The 17,522-nt window shown below is 38.5% G+C and overlaps 1 protein-coding gene across 1 annotated transcript; it reads right to left on the bottom strand.

The window, feature by feature from the left end:
• Nucleotides 1-400: 400 nt before the first annotated feature.
• On the bottom strand, nt 401-3,660 carry LOC130935883 (protein DEHYDRATION-INDUCED 19 homolog 3-like). The gene is made up of 5 exons (XM_057865794.1): nt 3,437-3,660; nt 2,661-2,803; nt 2,229-2,308; nt 907-1,155; nt 401-715 (listed from the first exon to the last, which is right to left on the bottom strand). Exons 1-5 carry the CDS (start codon nt 3,513-3,515, stop codon nt 607-609), a joined length of 660 nt encoding a protein of 219 aa, XP_057721777.1. The 5' UTR covers nt 3,516-3,660; the 3' UTR covers nt 401-606.
• Nucleotides 3,661-17,522: the final 13,862 nt, after the last annotated feature.

The raw sequence follows: 17,522 nt of genomic DNA on the forward strand, positions 1-17,522 counted from the left end.
AATAAATTACAGTTTTTGGCAGAATAGCCTTTTGTTCGACAAAATAAGCCACCATGATCTCTTTGAAGTTAATGATATCGTAAGTGTCTATATGGCATAAGAGACACCACATTTTAAGAAATCCCACTTCAATTCTCCTCTTCTCGTTTTCCCTTTCTTTGATTCAGCGTATGAAGGAAGAAGCAGCTTGTCAGTATAACTAGAATTGTTGCTTTGGCAGCACCAAGAACAACCACCATCCTCATGATTATGGCCACCATGCCTCCAGAGGGATCGCTCTCAAATCATCAACTCCCAACAATCAACCACAACAAAATGTGCACCCCGCGAAAAAAGGAAATAAGGACCTGTCTTCCATGGTCCGTCCTTAAATGCAAATATAATAAGTAAAAAACAAAAATCAAAGGAACTTCATATATTTCATTAAAGCTTTTATGATCTGAAAATCAAAGGAAACAACGAAACATTTGAACTGAAATCACAGCTCACACATATGACATAAATTACATTCATTTTCTGCATCTTATTTCACTCTGATAAAATACATTGACAACATCAGAATAAGTGAACTTAAAGCCAGCAGCACTCCTTGGAGATGAATTTTCCTCATAACTTGTCATCAAGAATGGTTGAAAGCAACAACCCTTGAACAAAGGTGCACCGTTTCGCTTTCTCTTCCTTATCCTTGTCTGATAAGGTACTTGGCTTCACATATCTGAACAGAAACAATCAGACAAGTTAAAAACTAGACTATACCAGAAAACAGGTTGAACTTGCACGAATTGTAGTATTGCTGTTAGAAGATATGCCCTTAACCAAAAACTGTACAAATAGGAACCCAATTGCTTATAGAAGCAAACTAGCACAACTGGATTTCACTGAAGAGAGGATGAATGAAAGACATACTGTTTTTCGTCATCTGAACTTTTCTTGGATGGCCTTGTGTCAGTAGATAAGTGAGGTTGTGAACTGGAAAGGTCTTCGGCTACAGGCAATATAAATGATGACAACAATGGATCTGGTGCGGCATTGGATGAGGAAACTATACATGAGGATCCACCAAAAAGGGTTTGTAAATTTCCTTCTCGTAGCTCTTTCCTCAATAAAGAGAGTGTCGAATAGGATCCACCTTTGCGTGATTTCCTCTTGCGCTGCATGTATTTACTGGCTAAGGAATCAACACATCATATACAAAATACCATCCTTGTAATAATAAAGGCACAATGCTATAATGCAATAGCATGAGAAAGTGTAATTAAACTGGAAAAAATCGACCTTGGCTAAAGATATGCATCTAATAAGCACAAATGCTCAGTTCGGGGTGGCAACATGCACCCTAACTGAGGGTACCCAACCCGATCCGCAACGGGTAGGGTAGGGTGCGGGTTGGTCAGTTAGGGTTTAGACAAATGCTCAGTTAGGGGTGGCAACATGCACCCTAACTGAGGGTACCCAACCCGATCCGCAACGGGTAGGGTAGGGTACGGGTTGAGCTTCAACCTTAACTGACCAACCCGTACCCCATATATATATATATATATATATATATATATATATATATGTTTCATGTGGATGCTGAGCCAAATACCTATCACTAAATGCAAAAGATCCTTAGCCACTAAGAGATTATTAATTGATAATTTAATACGTTTTTTTTTTAACATAAAAATCAGTTCTATTTTAAATTATCATCAAGTTATATAATAATGTTACATCTTTTTGATAACTCATGGGTAGGATCGAGTACCCGCAAGTTAAGAACGGGTAGGGTTAGAGTTGGGATATTCTCAACCTATGGGTAGGGTATGGTTGAGTTTATATAAAAATCTCAACCTGCGGGTAGAGTTAGAGTTGGATCCAAACCCTACCCTACCCTGCCTATTGACACCCCTATGTTCAATAAGCATTAAGATTACTAACTAAGCATTCACACATTAGTAAATTGCAAATGCATTAAGCAGAAATGTTGAATCAGCATTGGTTTAGAAACTTGTGTACTTGGCTACCAGCTAAAATAATGGGGATCGATCTTTGCAAAAGTATACTCTTTCAAACAAAAAAAAAAAAGGCACAGCAGAAATGCGGTTATTTAAAGAGATTTTACTTAATGCTAAATTTCGAATAATGTACTGAAAGCTGAAAAGTCAAACCTGCATTAAGTGGATGTTTAATATAAATACTATTTGAAAAAAATGGGCAAATAAATATTAAACACAAGTGAAAAGGATATCTTAAGTATGTTTCCATGTTGTAGGGTTATGTGTGCAACCATGTCCACCCCCACCCTCAATGTGCAAACTGGACAAACCTGCATAAGAGATGCCAAAAATTGAATTGGAATTGGAATTTCCAGAGATCAAATCCCCCTCCTAACGGGGAAAAAAAAAAAAAAAAGAGACTAAACTAACACTCCTGATAAAGTAGAAAGAGGGGAAGGAAGGAAAAATATTCTCAATGTTACTAATCTGGAATATCTATAAAATCATCCTAGTATATTCTCAACTAAAACTTCCAACTAGGCATAGATTTCTAAGGGCCTCTGCAAGATGCAAAGGACAAACTAAGATAACCAGCACTTTTTTAAGGCCAAGCCCTAATTGAGCAGCAACTAGATCACATACACTAGAAAATTTGTTGAATGGCAAATGGAATAGTCATACCCCATTTTTGGCTTCAACGGGATGCTCTTCATCAATGTGGCAGCATAATCCAACAATATCAAAATACTCAGAACAGAATGGGCATAGAAACTCCTCCCTTACATCATCATCCCCATCATTCTCGTCAAAACCCAAGAACATATCTACATTTACACAATCTCATATAAATCAGTGCATAAACAAGCAAACAACATAAAACAAAAGAAAAGGCCAAAGTTGAAAGAGGGTGCGCTTTCTCGGGGAGGGGTTTGTAGAGAATCTTATGAGTTATGATTCACAAAAAGATAATATCATAGTAGCAATAATAATATGTTTGAGTAAAGTCATGCCATATAATTTTAAAATTCTTCACTGTCAAACTTTTATATGACTGGTCCAGCTGACAAAGATATTTGAGATCAGCAATCCCATTTATTCTATCTTCCATGGAAAATGGGACACCAAACAACAAGTTTGGCTTATCATTTCAAGTAGTGGACAGTAGAATTAGATAAAATCATCGTTCTGATGACGAATTCAGTGGCAGCAGCAGCAGCAGCTACAATAGAAGCAACTTTCTAGCACAACAGTGATGTTCAGTTTAAGAACAATTTCTATGTATGTTCTTAATTTTTGTGCACTAAATTAGAAAAATAACACATAAAAGGAACACCGGATGTTGGCAACGATGCCAATGCTCTAAAGCTAGGATCTTTGTCGCAACTAATTAATCAATTAATTTAATTAATTAATTTGGGGGTGGTATTGACTAGAGAGAGAGAGAGAGAGAGAGGTACCTGATCGGGAATGAAGAGCGGCGTGATAGCGTTTTGAGGCAGAGGAGAGACGTGCGCTCCATGACGATTCTGCGTCCATAGCTGGTTAACTCTGTCGAATCGGAGAGATCACGTCCACAGAGATTGATTTCGAGGTTGAAGATTGAAGCTTCAAGGTTCCAGAGACCACACTGAGGGGACATCACTACCGTATATATCATTTCCAATTAAATTATTAAAATCACTCATAAATATCTATATATTCAATAAAATAAATTATTTGTATGATTTTTGTAAAATTATAATCCAATTTATAAATTTAAAATATGTCCTTGGCTAAATAATTATATTTATCACATATCTTTTTTTTTTGAAAAAAAATCAATTATTCAAACACAAATTTTAGATTTATAATTTTCCTACTTCAATAATATTTAGGGTTTAGGTGTGAAGATTGAAGAACATTACTTTGGTTGCTCTCTTTTTTTTTTTCGTGTCCTTTTTCATTTTTTCTATTTTATACTTCTCATCAAACCACTTACAATTTACAAAAACTAAAGCCAAACTCTGAAGCACGTGGATCACTTATTCTTTTGATTTCTTGTCGTAAAATCTAACTAGACCATCCAAATGTATTTAATTTAAGAGTAAATAATCGTTTTTGTTACCAAGGGGTAAATTCTATTTGTGTTCGTAATGTTTAAATTGTCTTATTTGTATTTCTAACGTTTGTAAAAGTGATTTAATGTTATCCTGTCGTTAATTACACATCATGAATGCTTTGATTTGAGTTTTAAAAGTCACTTCTTAAAGTTAGAATAGAATCAATGATCCACTCCGAAAAATAGCTCATCAAAAATTGAAATTAATTACTACAATATTTACATAATTCACTTTTTTAGGGATATAATTGAATCTAAATACAAATAGTGGGTATAATATTAAAATCGAACACATCTAAGTAAAACTTAATTGAGAATGAATACATTCAAGTAAGAATAATTGAAAAATATAATCTGATTTGTTAGTATAATTAATAGTAGGATAACATTGAATCACTTTTATAAACGTTAAGGATACAAATATCACGATTTAAACGTTAGAAACACAAATAAAACTTACCCCAAACGTTGAGAAAAAAAACGATACTTTACCCTTAATTTAATTTAATTTAATTTATGTAGGTACATTCTTCCACTCGTTTTGTCATACAATGCAAGTGGACGTTGAGTTTAATCATTCACTTTGCAAAACAGAACCAAAATGATACTAGCTAATCCTTAAAAAAGTTTAGTAATGAACTGATTTAAAGAGATAATAGCAGCCACACAATTCAGTTAAACTAAACAAAATCATGTCAAAGCAAGTATAATATAATATTAAGTGTGATTGCGAGTCCAGCCACATATTAAGAACCTTCATCATCCTGCTTTTAATTTTAAATACGATTTTAGAGTGACGAGTAAACTACAAAGAAGTAAAGAAGTTAATTATATATTGGGTAAAGTATATTTTTTATTTTTTAAATTTATATAAATATTTTGAAAAAAATTAAATTTTATTTTATTTTTAAAATTTTTTATTTATATTAAATATATTTTTGAAATAATATATAACAACTATTTAGTAATGATATATAACAACTATGTTTAATTTGTTTATAATAAAGATTGTTTTTGTGAAATTGTTACTAAATTTATTCTAATTTTTTAAAAAATTAGTCATAAGAAATATATTTAATATAAATAATTTTTTTAAATAAATTAAAATAAAATAAACTTAAGAATATTTTAAAAATTTTTAACAAAATTTAAAAAGAAAAAATATATTTTACCTTTATATATAATATATAATATACTATTAGTTTTAAAAATGACTGTATTAACTACTTTAATTAAAAAAGAAGTAAAAAATATATTTTAGAATAACTATCTCAATTTCTTTTAAAAAGTAAATCTTTCATTCATAGAAAAATCAAGCAACATTTAAAAATCAGAAATAGCATAAAATTTATATCTAATGAAAAAGATAAATATTTGTTCCAATAAATTATTACCTGATAAGAGGCACAATGTTCGGTTTTATAGAATCTTAAATAGTAGAAAATAGAGACAAATCTAAGTTTACTGCGTTTCTAATTCAATAGGAACGTATTACACTATAATAGAATATGATATCTTCTTTTTCAAATAAATTAAAATACTTTTTAAATATGCATAAAATTTCTACGAATAAAAAATTTTCTCGTAAAATGTTTCTCCCAAACTAAACAAACCAAATTACCAAAATTAAGACACGCATAAAAATAATTATCACCACAAAAAGGAAAAATACTCTAAAAAAAGTTATTTTAAACTAGAACAAAAATAAAACAAAACAAAACTAGTAACAACCAAATAAATAGAACTTGAAGAGGTAGTAATGGTATAAAGAGGTGATTGGAGAGATCGTGGTTTGAAGGACGATGAGAGGAGAAAAATAGAGAAGCAGTTGGAACGACAATGGTGATATCTAAAAGAAAGAGGTGGTGACAATAGTGATAGGAAGAGTTGATGCTGATGAAGTGATGGGAGTGAGAGTAGTGATGATAAGAAAGTAGGACCAGGTAAGAGAGATGGCAAGAGTAATAGTGGTGGTGGAATTTTGAGGCAAACAGCATACGGGTGAAAAGATAAGTGTGAACCGGCGGATGAGCGAGTAGAAAGAAAGAGAGAGAGGGGAAGAAGAGGATTTGAGGAGAGCCAGAGCTAGGGGTGACAATCGGGCGAGTAGGGGTAGGTTTTTGCTCTATCCGACTCTACTTCATCCTACAATAATTTGCATAGAAGTATAGAATCCGTCTCACTCCTTTGGGTACCCGCCTCGTCCTTACTTGCCCCTATAGTTATTAAAATTCAATAAATAAAATTAAATTTTAAAATTTATATAACCATCATCACATATATAATATAAATTAAAGTAAAAATGTAAATATAATACAATATTATTAATCATTTTATTAATTATTTTACATATATTACACATATTATATATATTATATATACACCGGGCGGGTAGGGGCGAGCACTACTTAAACTTGACCACGACCCTCCCCGCCTAAGAACCTGCTCTGGTAAAAATCTGCCTCAATGCGGAACGAATAATTATCCACTCCGAACAAGTAGAGTTGAAAAGAATACTCGTGAATTCGGATGGTGTTGCCATTTCTAACGAGAGCCACCGCTACCAAGACTGAGACGATATCAGTCTTCTAGGTTGCAATGTGCTTCTTTTACGAGAGAGAAAAAAATAAGTTCTTGCGTTTTACTTAAATAATTAGATTATATTAGTTTATTTTTTGGAAATTTGGACACAATATGAATGTGAATATCTAGTTACTTAAACAACATTATTATGACGTGGTTTCATAATTTACTATTTGAATTTACTATATGTTTAATTATTCTGTTAATCTCTATAATTTTATTAAATTTTTAATAAGATTTTTATATATATATTTTTAATTGAGTTCTTACATTATTTTTAAGTTTGTAATTAAGTATTTTTATGTCAAAAATGTTAAAATTAATCGAATATTTTTCTCAAAAAATTATGTAGTTAAATATTTGGTTAGGTTCTTAATTGTAGATACCTTCAATTTGTGGAAAAATTTTTAATTAATTCTAATATTTTTTACACTAAAAAAGATCTAATTATAAAATTAAAAGTAATGTAAGAATCTAATTAAAAGAAAAAAAATATAAAAATCTAATTAAAAATTTGATAAAACTATAAAGACCAACAAAATACTTAAACTTTTAATATATAACATATCCAATAAAATTTTCATCCATCATAAATTGTATTGTTAAAAAATACGAAATGAGATAAAAAAAATAAAAAAATAAAATAATAATAATAATAATAATAATAATAACAATAATAATGATTTTCAACTATCTACTTGAATTTTAAATGTTTTCTATTTTATTTATAAAAGATTATATTATATGTACATTAAAATTAGCCACTAAAATTAGCTATCAATATAAAATACATATTAAAATATAAATACACATTAAAAATAAATTAAATCACATATATATTTATACACAAATACATTAATAACTAATTTTAATAACTAATTTTAATTTACAAATAGCATTTTTGATTTATAAATAACCACTAATCTTTGTTAACAAATTATCTCGTATCTCACGTTTAATCCAATCCAATATAATTTCACCTCATCATACACAACATAACAAATTTGCATTATACCTAATACATACAACATCTCTAATTTAGTGCCTCTTGTCTTGTCCACGCGTAACCTAGAACATCGAAGTTCTTCTACTATTAGAAACAAGTAACGACGAGCATGGAGCTAGAGAATCAACTATATAGACTTGTCTCTCCTGTTCTCTCTCTCTCAACAATGTTGTTAAGTTAGTTTTATATCGGAATAAGTATTGTTTTGGTCTTTAATATTGAGAGTTAGAATTGAAACTATCTCTAACATAATTTTTTATTTAGAATTATTTTTAATGTTTTTTTTTTCATATTAAAATCATCATTTTAACTTTTTACAGACAAAAATACTCTTTATCACTACCAATACCTTTACCACTACTTAGGGGTGACAAACGGGTCTAAACCCGCCGGGCCGGCCCGCGTAACCCGCTAAAAAAGGCGGGCTGGGCTAGAAAATCGGGACCGCCAAATAGCAAAAGCCCGCCTAGTCCGCACCGTTTAAACCGCGGGCTTTGGCGGGCTTTTGCGGAGCGGAGCGGACTTTTCTGCCGGGCTAAGGTTTTTTTTTTTAGTAAGGGGATATTTTTGTAATTTTATTGCCAAAACCTAACTTCCCACAACCTAACTTACAAGAGTATAAAGATAAAAATTGAGTGTTTTGAATTATGTTTATATTATTTTGGAGACAATATTTATAATTATGTTTTGGATTATGTTTATTTTGCTTTGGAGAGAATATTTATACTTATATTTTGAATGAAAATTTAGTTTATAATTATATTTATTAGATATTTATAATTACAAAGACTTTAATGTTTGTGAATATAAAAAATATAATTTTTTATGCCATTAGAAATTATAAATCTATTAATATGGTTGTGAAATTATATACATTACTTAGTAGTTAATAGTAAAAAAAAAAAAAAGAGGAGCTTTGGCGGACTTAGCCCGCCAGCCCGCAGTTAGGCGGGGCGGGCTAGGATTCTAGAACCGCCTTACTAGCGGGATGGGGCGGGCCAGCCCGCCAAAGGGGGGCTTCTGGCGGGGCGGGACGGGGCGGACTTCCCCGCTCGCCACCCCTACCACTACCAATACCTCCTTTACTCCACCACCACCACCACCTCTCTTACTCTCATCAAATACTAATAATCAGAATCAGAATCAAATTTAAAAGCAAAAACAACATCAAATTCAACGAGTACCTAATTCAACAACATCAAATTTAGAATCAACAACAACAAAATCAACACACAAAATCAGAATAAAAAACAGAAGCATAAATAAAGTAAAAGCAAATGCAAAAGCAAAAGAAAATACAGATACAGAAGAAGAAGCAGATGCAGAAGCCGAAACAGAACCACCGGCAGCTCGTGGGTGACGGAACGCCGGCGACTGGTAGATCGGCGGTGGTAGGAACCCAACTCAGCCTCAGATCTCTCTCTCTCTCCTTCGCGCGCCGCCCTCCTCGCGTCAGGCTTCCCTTCCCGGTGACGCACTCCACGGCGGCAGAAGTATGCATGAACGGTGGCGACGTCTTCCTCTGTTCGCGGTTCTGGCGGTGGCTCGTGGGCGGACCGGAAATGATGCAAGTGGCGTGATGGTGACGGCAGCTATGGCAGCGGCCTCCTCCCCTCCACCGACGCTCTCTCTTTCTCGGATTTCCTCTTTCGCTAGCTCGTACTTGGTGGCGAAGAAGGACCCAAAGGTGGCGGCGACGACACTAGGATTCACGACGGGCTTTCTCCCCTCCCCTTCGGGTCTTTTTCTTTTTTAAAATTTTATAATTTTTTTATTAAGATAGGGGTAATTTAATAGTAAAATAAAAATTTTTATTAAAAAAGACAATTTTAATGCGAAAACAAACGTTAAGGATGATTCTAAATCAAAAATTACATTGGAGACGGTTTTGATTCTAACCCTCAAGAGACCAAAACAATACTTGACGCCGGGACGTCGCTTGGGCCACCAATCTTGGCGAGATTAATAATCCTACTATGGTGAGTTGGCTAAGCCAAAGATGCACCTCTTACTCTCAAATAACCTAGAAGAAAATAAACACACAACTTATTTCATATTAAAAATTAAACTTCAATTCTGTTTCATAAATATAAGATACATGAGTTATTTATACTAGTAGGAGAAGGAAAAACCTTCATAACTTGGATGATGTGGGACTAATACATAACACATAATTCATTATTCCAAATAATATGGGACTTGTTAATACCCTGGCCCAATAATAAAGGCACAGGATCAAGCAAAAGGTCTAATCCAAAGGGTTGGGCCTCACCCAGTACCAATCTTCGACTTATGAAGTCGGTACTCACCACGACTCGCTCTAAAGAAGTCGGGTACGAGGGTCAGCTGGCAGATAAACACTTATTCAAATGAGTAACTGCCCCAAGAATCTCTCTAACTACTTCACAGAGCCATATCTTAACCTCCCTAAGATAAAGGGACTGTTAACACCCTAAAAAGGTGGCACTACTCCAACGGTGGTTATTGGTTCACCACTATAAATACGCTGACACCCCTCAGGTATCTCTAAGTCCCAATACATTCTAAATCTGCTAACACCCTTGCTGACTTAGGCATCGGAGTGTCTTTGCAGGTACCACCCCCCATTCCTTCACGAGCACAAGTCAGACGGAGGCCCCCCGAGTTGCAGACCCACTTGAAAGCCTCCTCTTTCATACGTTTGGGCCAACCAACGCCATCCAGCCCATCAATCTCCGGTTACCCACCGTAACATTGGCGCCGTTGTCGGGGACCCGAGAGATCAACCAGTGATGGCAGACAGATCCCCCGAAGAGGGTCATGCGGAGTCAGATTCTGAACAAGAGAATCTGGACACAGGTAATAACGATGCAGACTTGACCCTCCACCAGGGAACCAATGATCAACACAGGGAAGGTACCTCCGGAGTAAAAAATCCGAAGGTAAACTCTTCAGAAGGGCGCGAATTAGAGAAAGAGGGACCATCCCATGCAACTGCACTCATGGGATTAGTCCACAGTCGCCTGGAACAGTTAGAACAAGAACGGGAGCGACAAAAGGAGACCGAAAAGAACCTAAAAGAGGAGATGTAACGATGAAAAGAGTTAGAAAGAAAACTCTTAAAGTTAGAATCCTCCCTCAAAGGCCGGAACTCCCGTGACGAGCAAGAAGAACCGCCCCTAGGAGGGGAGGATCCTTTCAGTGAGGACATAATGAGGGCAAAAGTTCCGAGGAACTTCAAAAGCCCCGATATGGACCTCTACGATGGAACCACGGATCCGAAGCATCACTTAAGCAACTTCAAAAGTCGGATGTACCTAGCTGATGCTTCCGACGCTACGCGATGCAAAGCTTTCTCGACCACTCTACCGAAAGCAGCGATGAAGTGGTTCGACAGCCTCCCCCCGAGGTCGATCACCAGTTTTGAAGGCCTCTCAAGGAAGTTTCTGATGAGGTTCTCTATCCAGAAAGACAAAGTGAAACATGCACCGAGCCTCCTGGGAATAAAACAGGAGGTCGGAGAACCCTTACGAGCCTATATGGAAAGGTTCAACAAAGCATGTTTAGAGATTCAGAACCTGCCCACGGAGGCAGTCATAATGGGATTAGTCAATGGACTTAGAGAAGGTCCCTTCTCACAGTCCATATCTAAAAGACACCCCGTCTCTCTAAGTGATGTACAGGAAAGAGCTGAAAAGTACATCAATATGGAGGAAAATGCTAAGCTGAGAGACTTGAGTTGGCGACCTCGGCACCCTCCCTCAACAAAAGTGAGGGAGAGGGAAACCAAGAAAAAGGAAGAACTCGGTCTCGAGAGGCCAAGAAAATATCACTCTTATACTCCTCTGAAAGTTTCTATAGTGGATGTATACAGAGAGATTTGTAATACTGAAAGGCTGCCGCCCCCTAGACCCATTAAAAATAAAAAAGGGGGGAGCCGTAGCGACTACTGTGAGTACCATAAAATATATGGTCACTCCACAAATGACTGCTACGACCTTAAAAATGTGATAGAAAAGCTGGCTAGAGAAGGTCGACTTGACAGGTATCTCATAGAAAGGTCGGACAGTCATGGAAAGAGAAAGCGATATGATATGGATAAAAGAGACCCACCACCGCAGACTCCGGTGAGACATATCCATATGATCTCAGGAGGGTTCGCGGGAGGGGGACTCACCAAATCCTCTCGCAAAAGACATCTCAAAAGAGTCTACCAGGTCGGAGAGGAGTCATCCGACCTCCCTACCATTTCATTCACAAAAGAAGATGGGCAAGGAATAATCCCTGGACACGATGATCCAGTAGTAATAACTATGATCCTAGCAAATGCCCATCTCTACAGAACCCTAGTAGACCAAGGAAACTCAGCGGACATCCTTTTTAAGCCCGCTTTTGACAAACTAGGGTTGGATGAGAAAGAATTAAGAGCCTACCCCGACACCTTATACGGATTAGGGGACACGCCAATAAAACCACTGGGATTTTTGCCCCTCCACACCACTTTTGGAAAGGGGGAAAAATCAAAGACTCTGAGTATAGACTTCATAGTCATCGATGTGGGGTCAGCATATAACGCTTTAATCGGCAGAGCTACTCTTAATTGACTCGGAGCAGTGGTATCCACACCCCACCTTTGCATGAAATTCCCGACTTCAGCGGGGATAGCAACGGTAAGGGGAGATCAAAAGTTGGCAAGGAAATGCTACAATGAAAGCCTAAATCTGAGAGGAAAGGGCAGAGAAGTTCACACAATAGAGCTCAGTGGTGCAAGGGTCAGAGAAGAGCTGCGACCACAACCGGGAGGAAAAACTGAGGAGATACAGGTCGGCAAAGAGGAAGGAAAAAATACTCATATAGGAGCCAACCTAGGGGAAACCCTAAAACAAGGGTTGACTAAGCTCCTAAGAGATAACTCCGATCTCTTCGCCTGGAAGGCCTCCGACATGCCTGGGATAGACCCCGAGCTCATGTCCCACAAACTCTCGATTTATTCGGGATCCCGACCTATACAACAAAGAAGACGCAAGCTCGGCCCAGAACGAGCCCTAATAGTAGAAGAGCAAGTACAGGCGCTCCTGGAAGCTGGCTTCATCAGAGAAGTCAAGTACCCAACATGGCTAGCCAATGTAGTGCTAGTCAAAAAACAAAATGGCAAATGGAGAATGTGTGTCGACTATACCGACTTGAATAAGGCATGTCCCAAGGACCCTTATCCACTGCCAAGTATTGATACCCTAGTGGACTCCAACTCGGGGTATCAATACTTATCATTCATGGACGCCTACTCGGGATATAACCAAATCCCAATGTATGAGCCAGACCAGGAGAAAACATCATTCATCACACCCAGAGCTAATTTCTGCTATGCGGTCATGCCATTTAGATTGAAAAATGCAGGGGCCACATATCAAAGGTTGATGAATAAGGTGTTCGCCTCTCACCTTGGGAGCCTAATTGAAGTATACGTCGACGACATGTTGGTAAAGACCAAGAAGGAAGTCGACCTCTTGTCAGACCTTTCACAAGTCTTTGACACCATAAGGCTGCACGGGATGAGACTAAATCCCGCAAAGTGCGCCTTCGCGGTGGAAGCAGGGAAATTTCTAGGGTTTATGCTAACACAAAGAGGGATCGAAGCCAAACCCGATAAGTGTAGAGCTATCCTGGAAATGAAAAGCCCGACTTGTTTGAGAGAGGTCCAGCAGCTGAATGGCCGACTTGCAGCCCTCTCCAGATTTTTGGCAGGATTAGCACTAAAATCCCTTCCACTGTTCTCCTTATTGAGAAAGGGATGTCAGTTTGAATGGACCCCTGAATGCGAGGAGGCATTCCAGGAGTTCAAAAAATTCTTAAGCCAACCTCCTATTCTGACCCGACCCATAGCCGGAAAAGACCACGTCCTATACTTATCTGTAGCAGACAAGGCTATCTCATCAGCCCTGATAAGAGAAGACGAGGTCGGACAACATCCAGTATATTTCATCAGTAAAGTTCTACAAGGCCCTGAGCTAAGGTACCACAAACTAGAGAAGTTTGCCTACTCCTTAGTAGTAGCCTCACGAAGGCTACGACCTTACTTTCAAGCTCACACAATAAGAGTGCGTACGAACCAACCCATGAAGCAAATCCTCCAAAAGACGGATGTTGCGGGGAGAATGGTTCAATGGGCAATAGAGCTCTCCGAGTTCGACTTAAGATATGAAACTCGGACGGCGATTAAAGCCCAATGCCTCGCCGACTTCGTTGCAGAATACGCAGGGGATCAGGAGAAAAAACCAACTACATGAGAACTCTATGTAGATGGATCCTCCAACAAAACAGGAAGCGGTGCAGGCATAATATTGGTAGATGAAAGAGGAACCCAGATAGAGGTTTCCCTAAAATTTGAATTCTCAGCTTCCAATAATCAGGCAGAGTATGAAGCCTTGATTGTGGGATTGAAGCTGGCAGAAGAAGTCGGTGCTACAAAGGTGATGATATACAGTGACTCACAAGTGGTGACCTCCCAAATAAGCGGAGAGTATCAGACAAAGGACCCAAATATGAAGAGGTACTTGGAGAAAACTCTGGAGCACCTCGGGCGCTTTGCAGAAACCGAGATTAAACACATAACTCGGGATCTAAACAGCAGAGCGGACGCCCTATCCAAGTTGGCAAGTACCAAGCCAGGAGGGAACAACAGAAGCCTGATCCAAGAAACCCTCCAGGAACCCTCAGTGGTAAAAATAGAAGACAAACAAGAAGTTCTTGAGGTAATCGGTTTAAACCTCGGATGGATGAACCCCTTGGTCGAATACATAAAATTTGACATCCTTCCAAAAGAGGAAAAAGAGGCCAGGAAAATCCGGAGGGAAGCACAACATTACACTTTGGTGAGAAATATTCTCTACAGAAGGGGGATATCAACACCATTGTTAAAGTGCGTACCGACCTCAAGAACCACCAAGGTGTTAGAGGAAATCCATAGTGGAATCTGCGGAAATCATCTCGGATCAAGGTCACTAGCCAGGAAAGTAATCCGAGCTGGATTCTACTGGCCGACCTTGCAGAAAGATGCCACAGAATTTGTGAAAAAGTGCCAACCATGTCAGATGCATGCAAATTTCCACGTGGCTCCCCCAGAGGAGCTCATCAGTATCACTTTTCCATGGCCCTTTGCAAAATGGGGAATGGATTTGTTAGGTCCTTTTCCCCAAGCGCCAGGACAAGACAAATACCTGATCGTGGGAATAGATTACTTCACAAAGTGGATAGAATCAGAACCATTGGCCACCATCACCGCTCAAAGAAGTCGGAGGTTCCTCTCCAAAAATATCATCACAAGATATGGGATACCTTATTCCATTACTACAGACAATGGAACCCAATTCACCGATTCTACCTTCAGAAGCCTAGTAGCCAGTATGAAAATAAAACACCAGTTCACCTCGGTGGAGCACCCGCAAGCCAATGGGCAAGCCGAGGCAGCCAACAAAGTCATATTGGCAGGGCTAAAGAAAAGATTACAAGAGGCAAAAGGAGCCTGGGCTGAAGAGCTCCCACAAGTGCTATGGGCTTACAGGACAACGCCCCAATCCGCCACTGGAGAAACGCCCTTTCGACTAGTCTATGGCGTAGAAGCAATGATACCAATAGAAATCAATGAACAAAACCCAAGGGTAATTCTCCATGGCGAGATCGGGAACATACAGGGGCACAAAGAGGAGCTCAACTTGCTCCCCGAAGTCCGAGAAGAAGCCCAGATAAGAGAAGCTGCGTTGAAGCAAAGGATGACTACAAGGTACAACAAAAAAGTCATTCGAAGAACATTTGCCCCGAATGACTTGGTCTTGATCAGAAACGACATTGGAGTCAACAAGTCAGGGGAAGGAAAACTCGCTGCTAATTGGAAGGGACCATACAAAGTCAATGAGGTCTTAGGAAAAGGTTATTATAAAGTGACCGACCTGAACGGCACCGAGTTACCAAGGTCGTGGCATGCTTGTAATATAAAAAGGTACTATAATTAAAAGCGAACTCTACTCCGTGATATACTCTTTTCCCAACTTCATGATTTTTCCCCAAAATCAAAGGGTTTTTTCTGGAGAAGGGTTTTTAACGAGGCATCATAGTAGGGGCTAAGGGAAACAGACTGTCAAAAACCTTTAGTAGCAATAAAAGTATCTCCCCAATTAATAAAGATCTTTTTCATCTTACAAATATCTCTTAAATTCCTTTTTTTGTTGTTTTCTCTTTCTTTCGACGAAACGCACCGACTTAAGCTCGACAAAACGTGAAAATCCCATGAACCGACCTAGATGGTCGTCAGGATAAAATGACGAGGTACAAGTCGGTGTAAAAAGGTTATAGAAGTTGATCATGAGGAACTCGGAAACATTCCGACTCATAAGTCGAAATGAAAAAACCGAGTAAAACGAAAATGAATCACGAAAGTAGCCTAAGTCATGAAAACTCAATAAGTCAAAATTGAGTACTAGGAATAACAAAAGAGATCGAAAATCCCAAGAAAAGCTTAAAAGTTGTCCTAAAAATCCTTGAAAACAAAAAGGTTTAAAAAGACAGACAAGCCAAGAGTTTTCAGAAAAAAGATTAAGGAAACTTCCGAAACCAGAAAAGCATGCACGCATAAGGTAACTTAAACCCTTATCCAAAAAAGGGTATTTATTTTGTTAATTTAAACCCTTATTAAGAAAGGGTATTTTTAAATATTTTGTTTACGGCCTTAAAAGGCCAAAAGAAATTGTTCAACAAACGTCACCACCAACAAACAGATATAAAGAGTTAAAAAAAGGGGGACCCACAGGCCGAGCCCCCATATAGCCATATAAAGTTATTTCTGCAGAGGAGTAGACGGATCACCACCACCAGAGTCAGGAAGAGCGCCACCAGGACCGGGAAGAGAGGCATCCATAGGAGATGAAGAGGAAGTCGGAGGAACGATAGAAGAGCTTGGAGCGTCCTTAGGACGAGGAGGGGACTCAATAATCCTCTGCCCCAAAGTCTTCAATTCTGACTCGGAAACGATTACGGGGGCAGGAGGATCCACAATGGCACCATCAATGACGACTTTGTCTGGATTTAAAGAAGAAAGGTCCAAGTCAGGAGCAATGACTCCGACCTGCTCCTTGAAAATCCTCCAAGCCTCCTCGGCGCCATCAGCAATAGAGTCCTCCAATTCAGCATATGCATTCCGAGAATTCAGCAAATCCTTCCTCACACACACAAGATCTTGAAATAAACTCTGGTAACTCTCCTGTGCTGCTTTCCTCAAACCCGCCTCCATGTTGCATTGGGCCTGCAACTTACTCTCCTTCTCCCAAAGACTATCTCTCTCCTCCCTCAGCTTAGTGACCTCCTCCTTCAACTCCCTCTCATGCTCTTGATAAGTAAGAAGCCTTCCTTCCAGCTCCTCAACCTTCGAGGTTAACCCCAAAGAGTTGAGAGGAGTCTTCTCAAAAATATCCAAGAGTTTGCCACAAACACCCGCCGCCCTGAAGCTCTCCTCAGCCAGAGTGGTAAGGTGGTTCCGAACAGAGACATCATCCATACTTATATGAGGATAGATGTTCTTTCGGACGAATGCAAGAGCATCCGCCTTAACCCCACCATCAAAAGAAGAGCCAGACTCTAAAATCTTGCGCTTCTTCTTCTCCGGCTCAGGATGAAGTCGGGCAGAGGGGAGTGGCCGAGACAAAGCTGAAGAAGAAATCACAATGGGCTGGGAAGGAGTCCCCGTGTTCTGGGGAGGAGGAGGAGGAGGAGAGATGATCGCCCTGGTGCCACCAGTCTTGGCCCGGGACCTTGCCTTAGCCTCCTGGACTCTTTGGTAAGACTCCTGAGCATTCTTCCTCGCCATATCTGCAAAAGAAACAATTAG

The sequence above is a fragment of the Arachis stenosperma genome, chromosome 6, assembly GCF_014773155.1.
Source record: "Arachis stenosperma cultivar V10309 chromosome 6, arast.V10309.gnm1.PFL2, whole genome shotgun sequence".
Taxonomy (NCBI): Eukaryota; Viridiplantae; Streptophyta; class Magnoliopsida; order Fabales; family Fabaceae; genus Arachis; species Arachis stenosperma.

Excerpts from the sequence above, each read along its gene's own strand:
- LOC130935883 (XM_057865794.1), bottom strand. The coding sequence starts at position 3,515 with ATGGACGCAGAATCGTCATGGAGCGCACGTCTCTCCTCTGCCTCAAAA. Across the intron at positions 1,156-2,228 it reads CATGGAAACATACTTAAGAT|GCAGCGCAAGAGGAAATCAC; the intron begins ATCCTTTTCACT and ends CAGTAAATACAT. Across the intron at positions 716-906 it reads AGTTCAGATGACGAAAAACA|ATATGTGAAGCCAAGTACCT; the intron begins GTATGTCTTTCA and ends GTTTCTGTTCAG.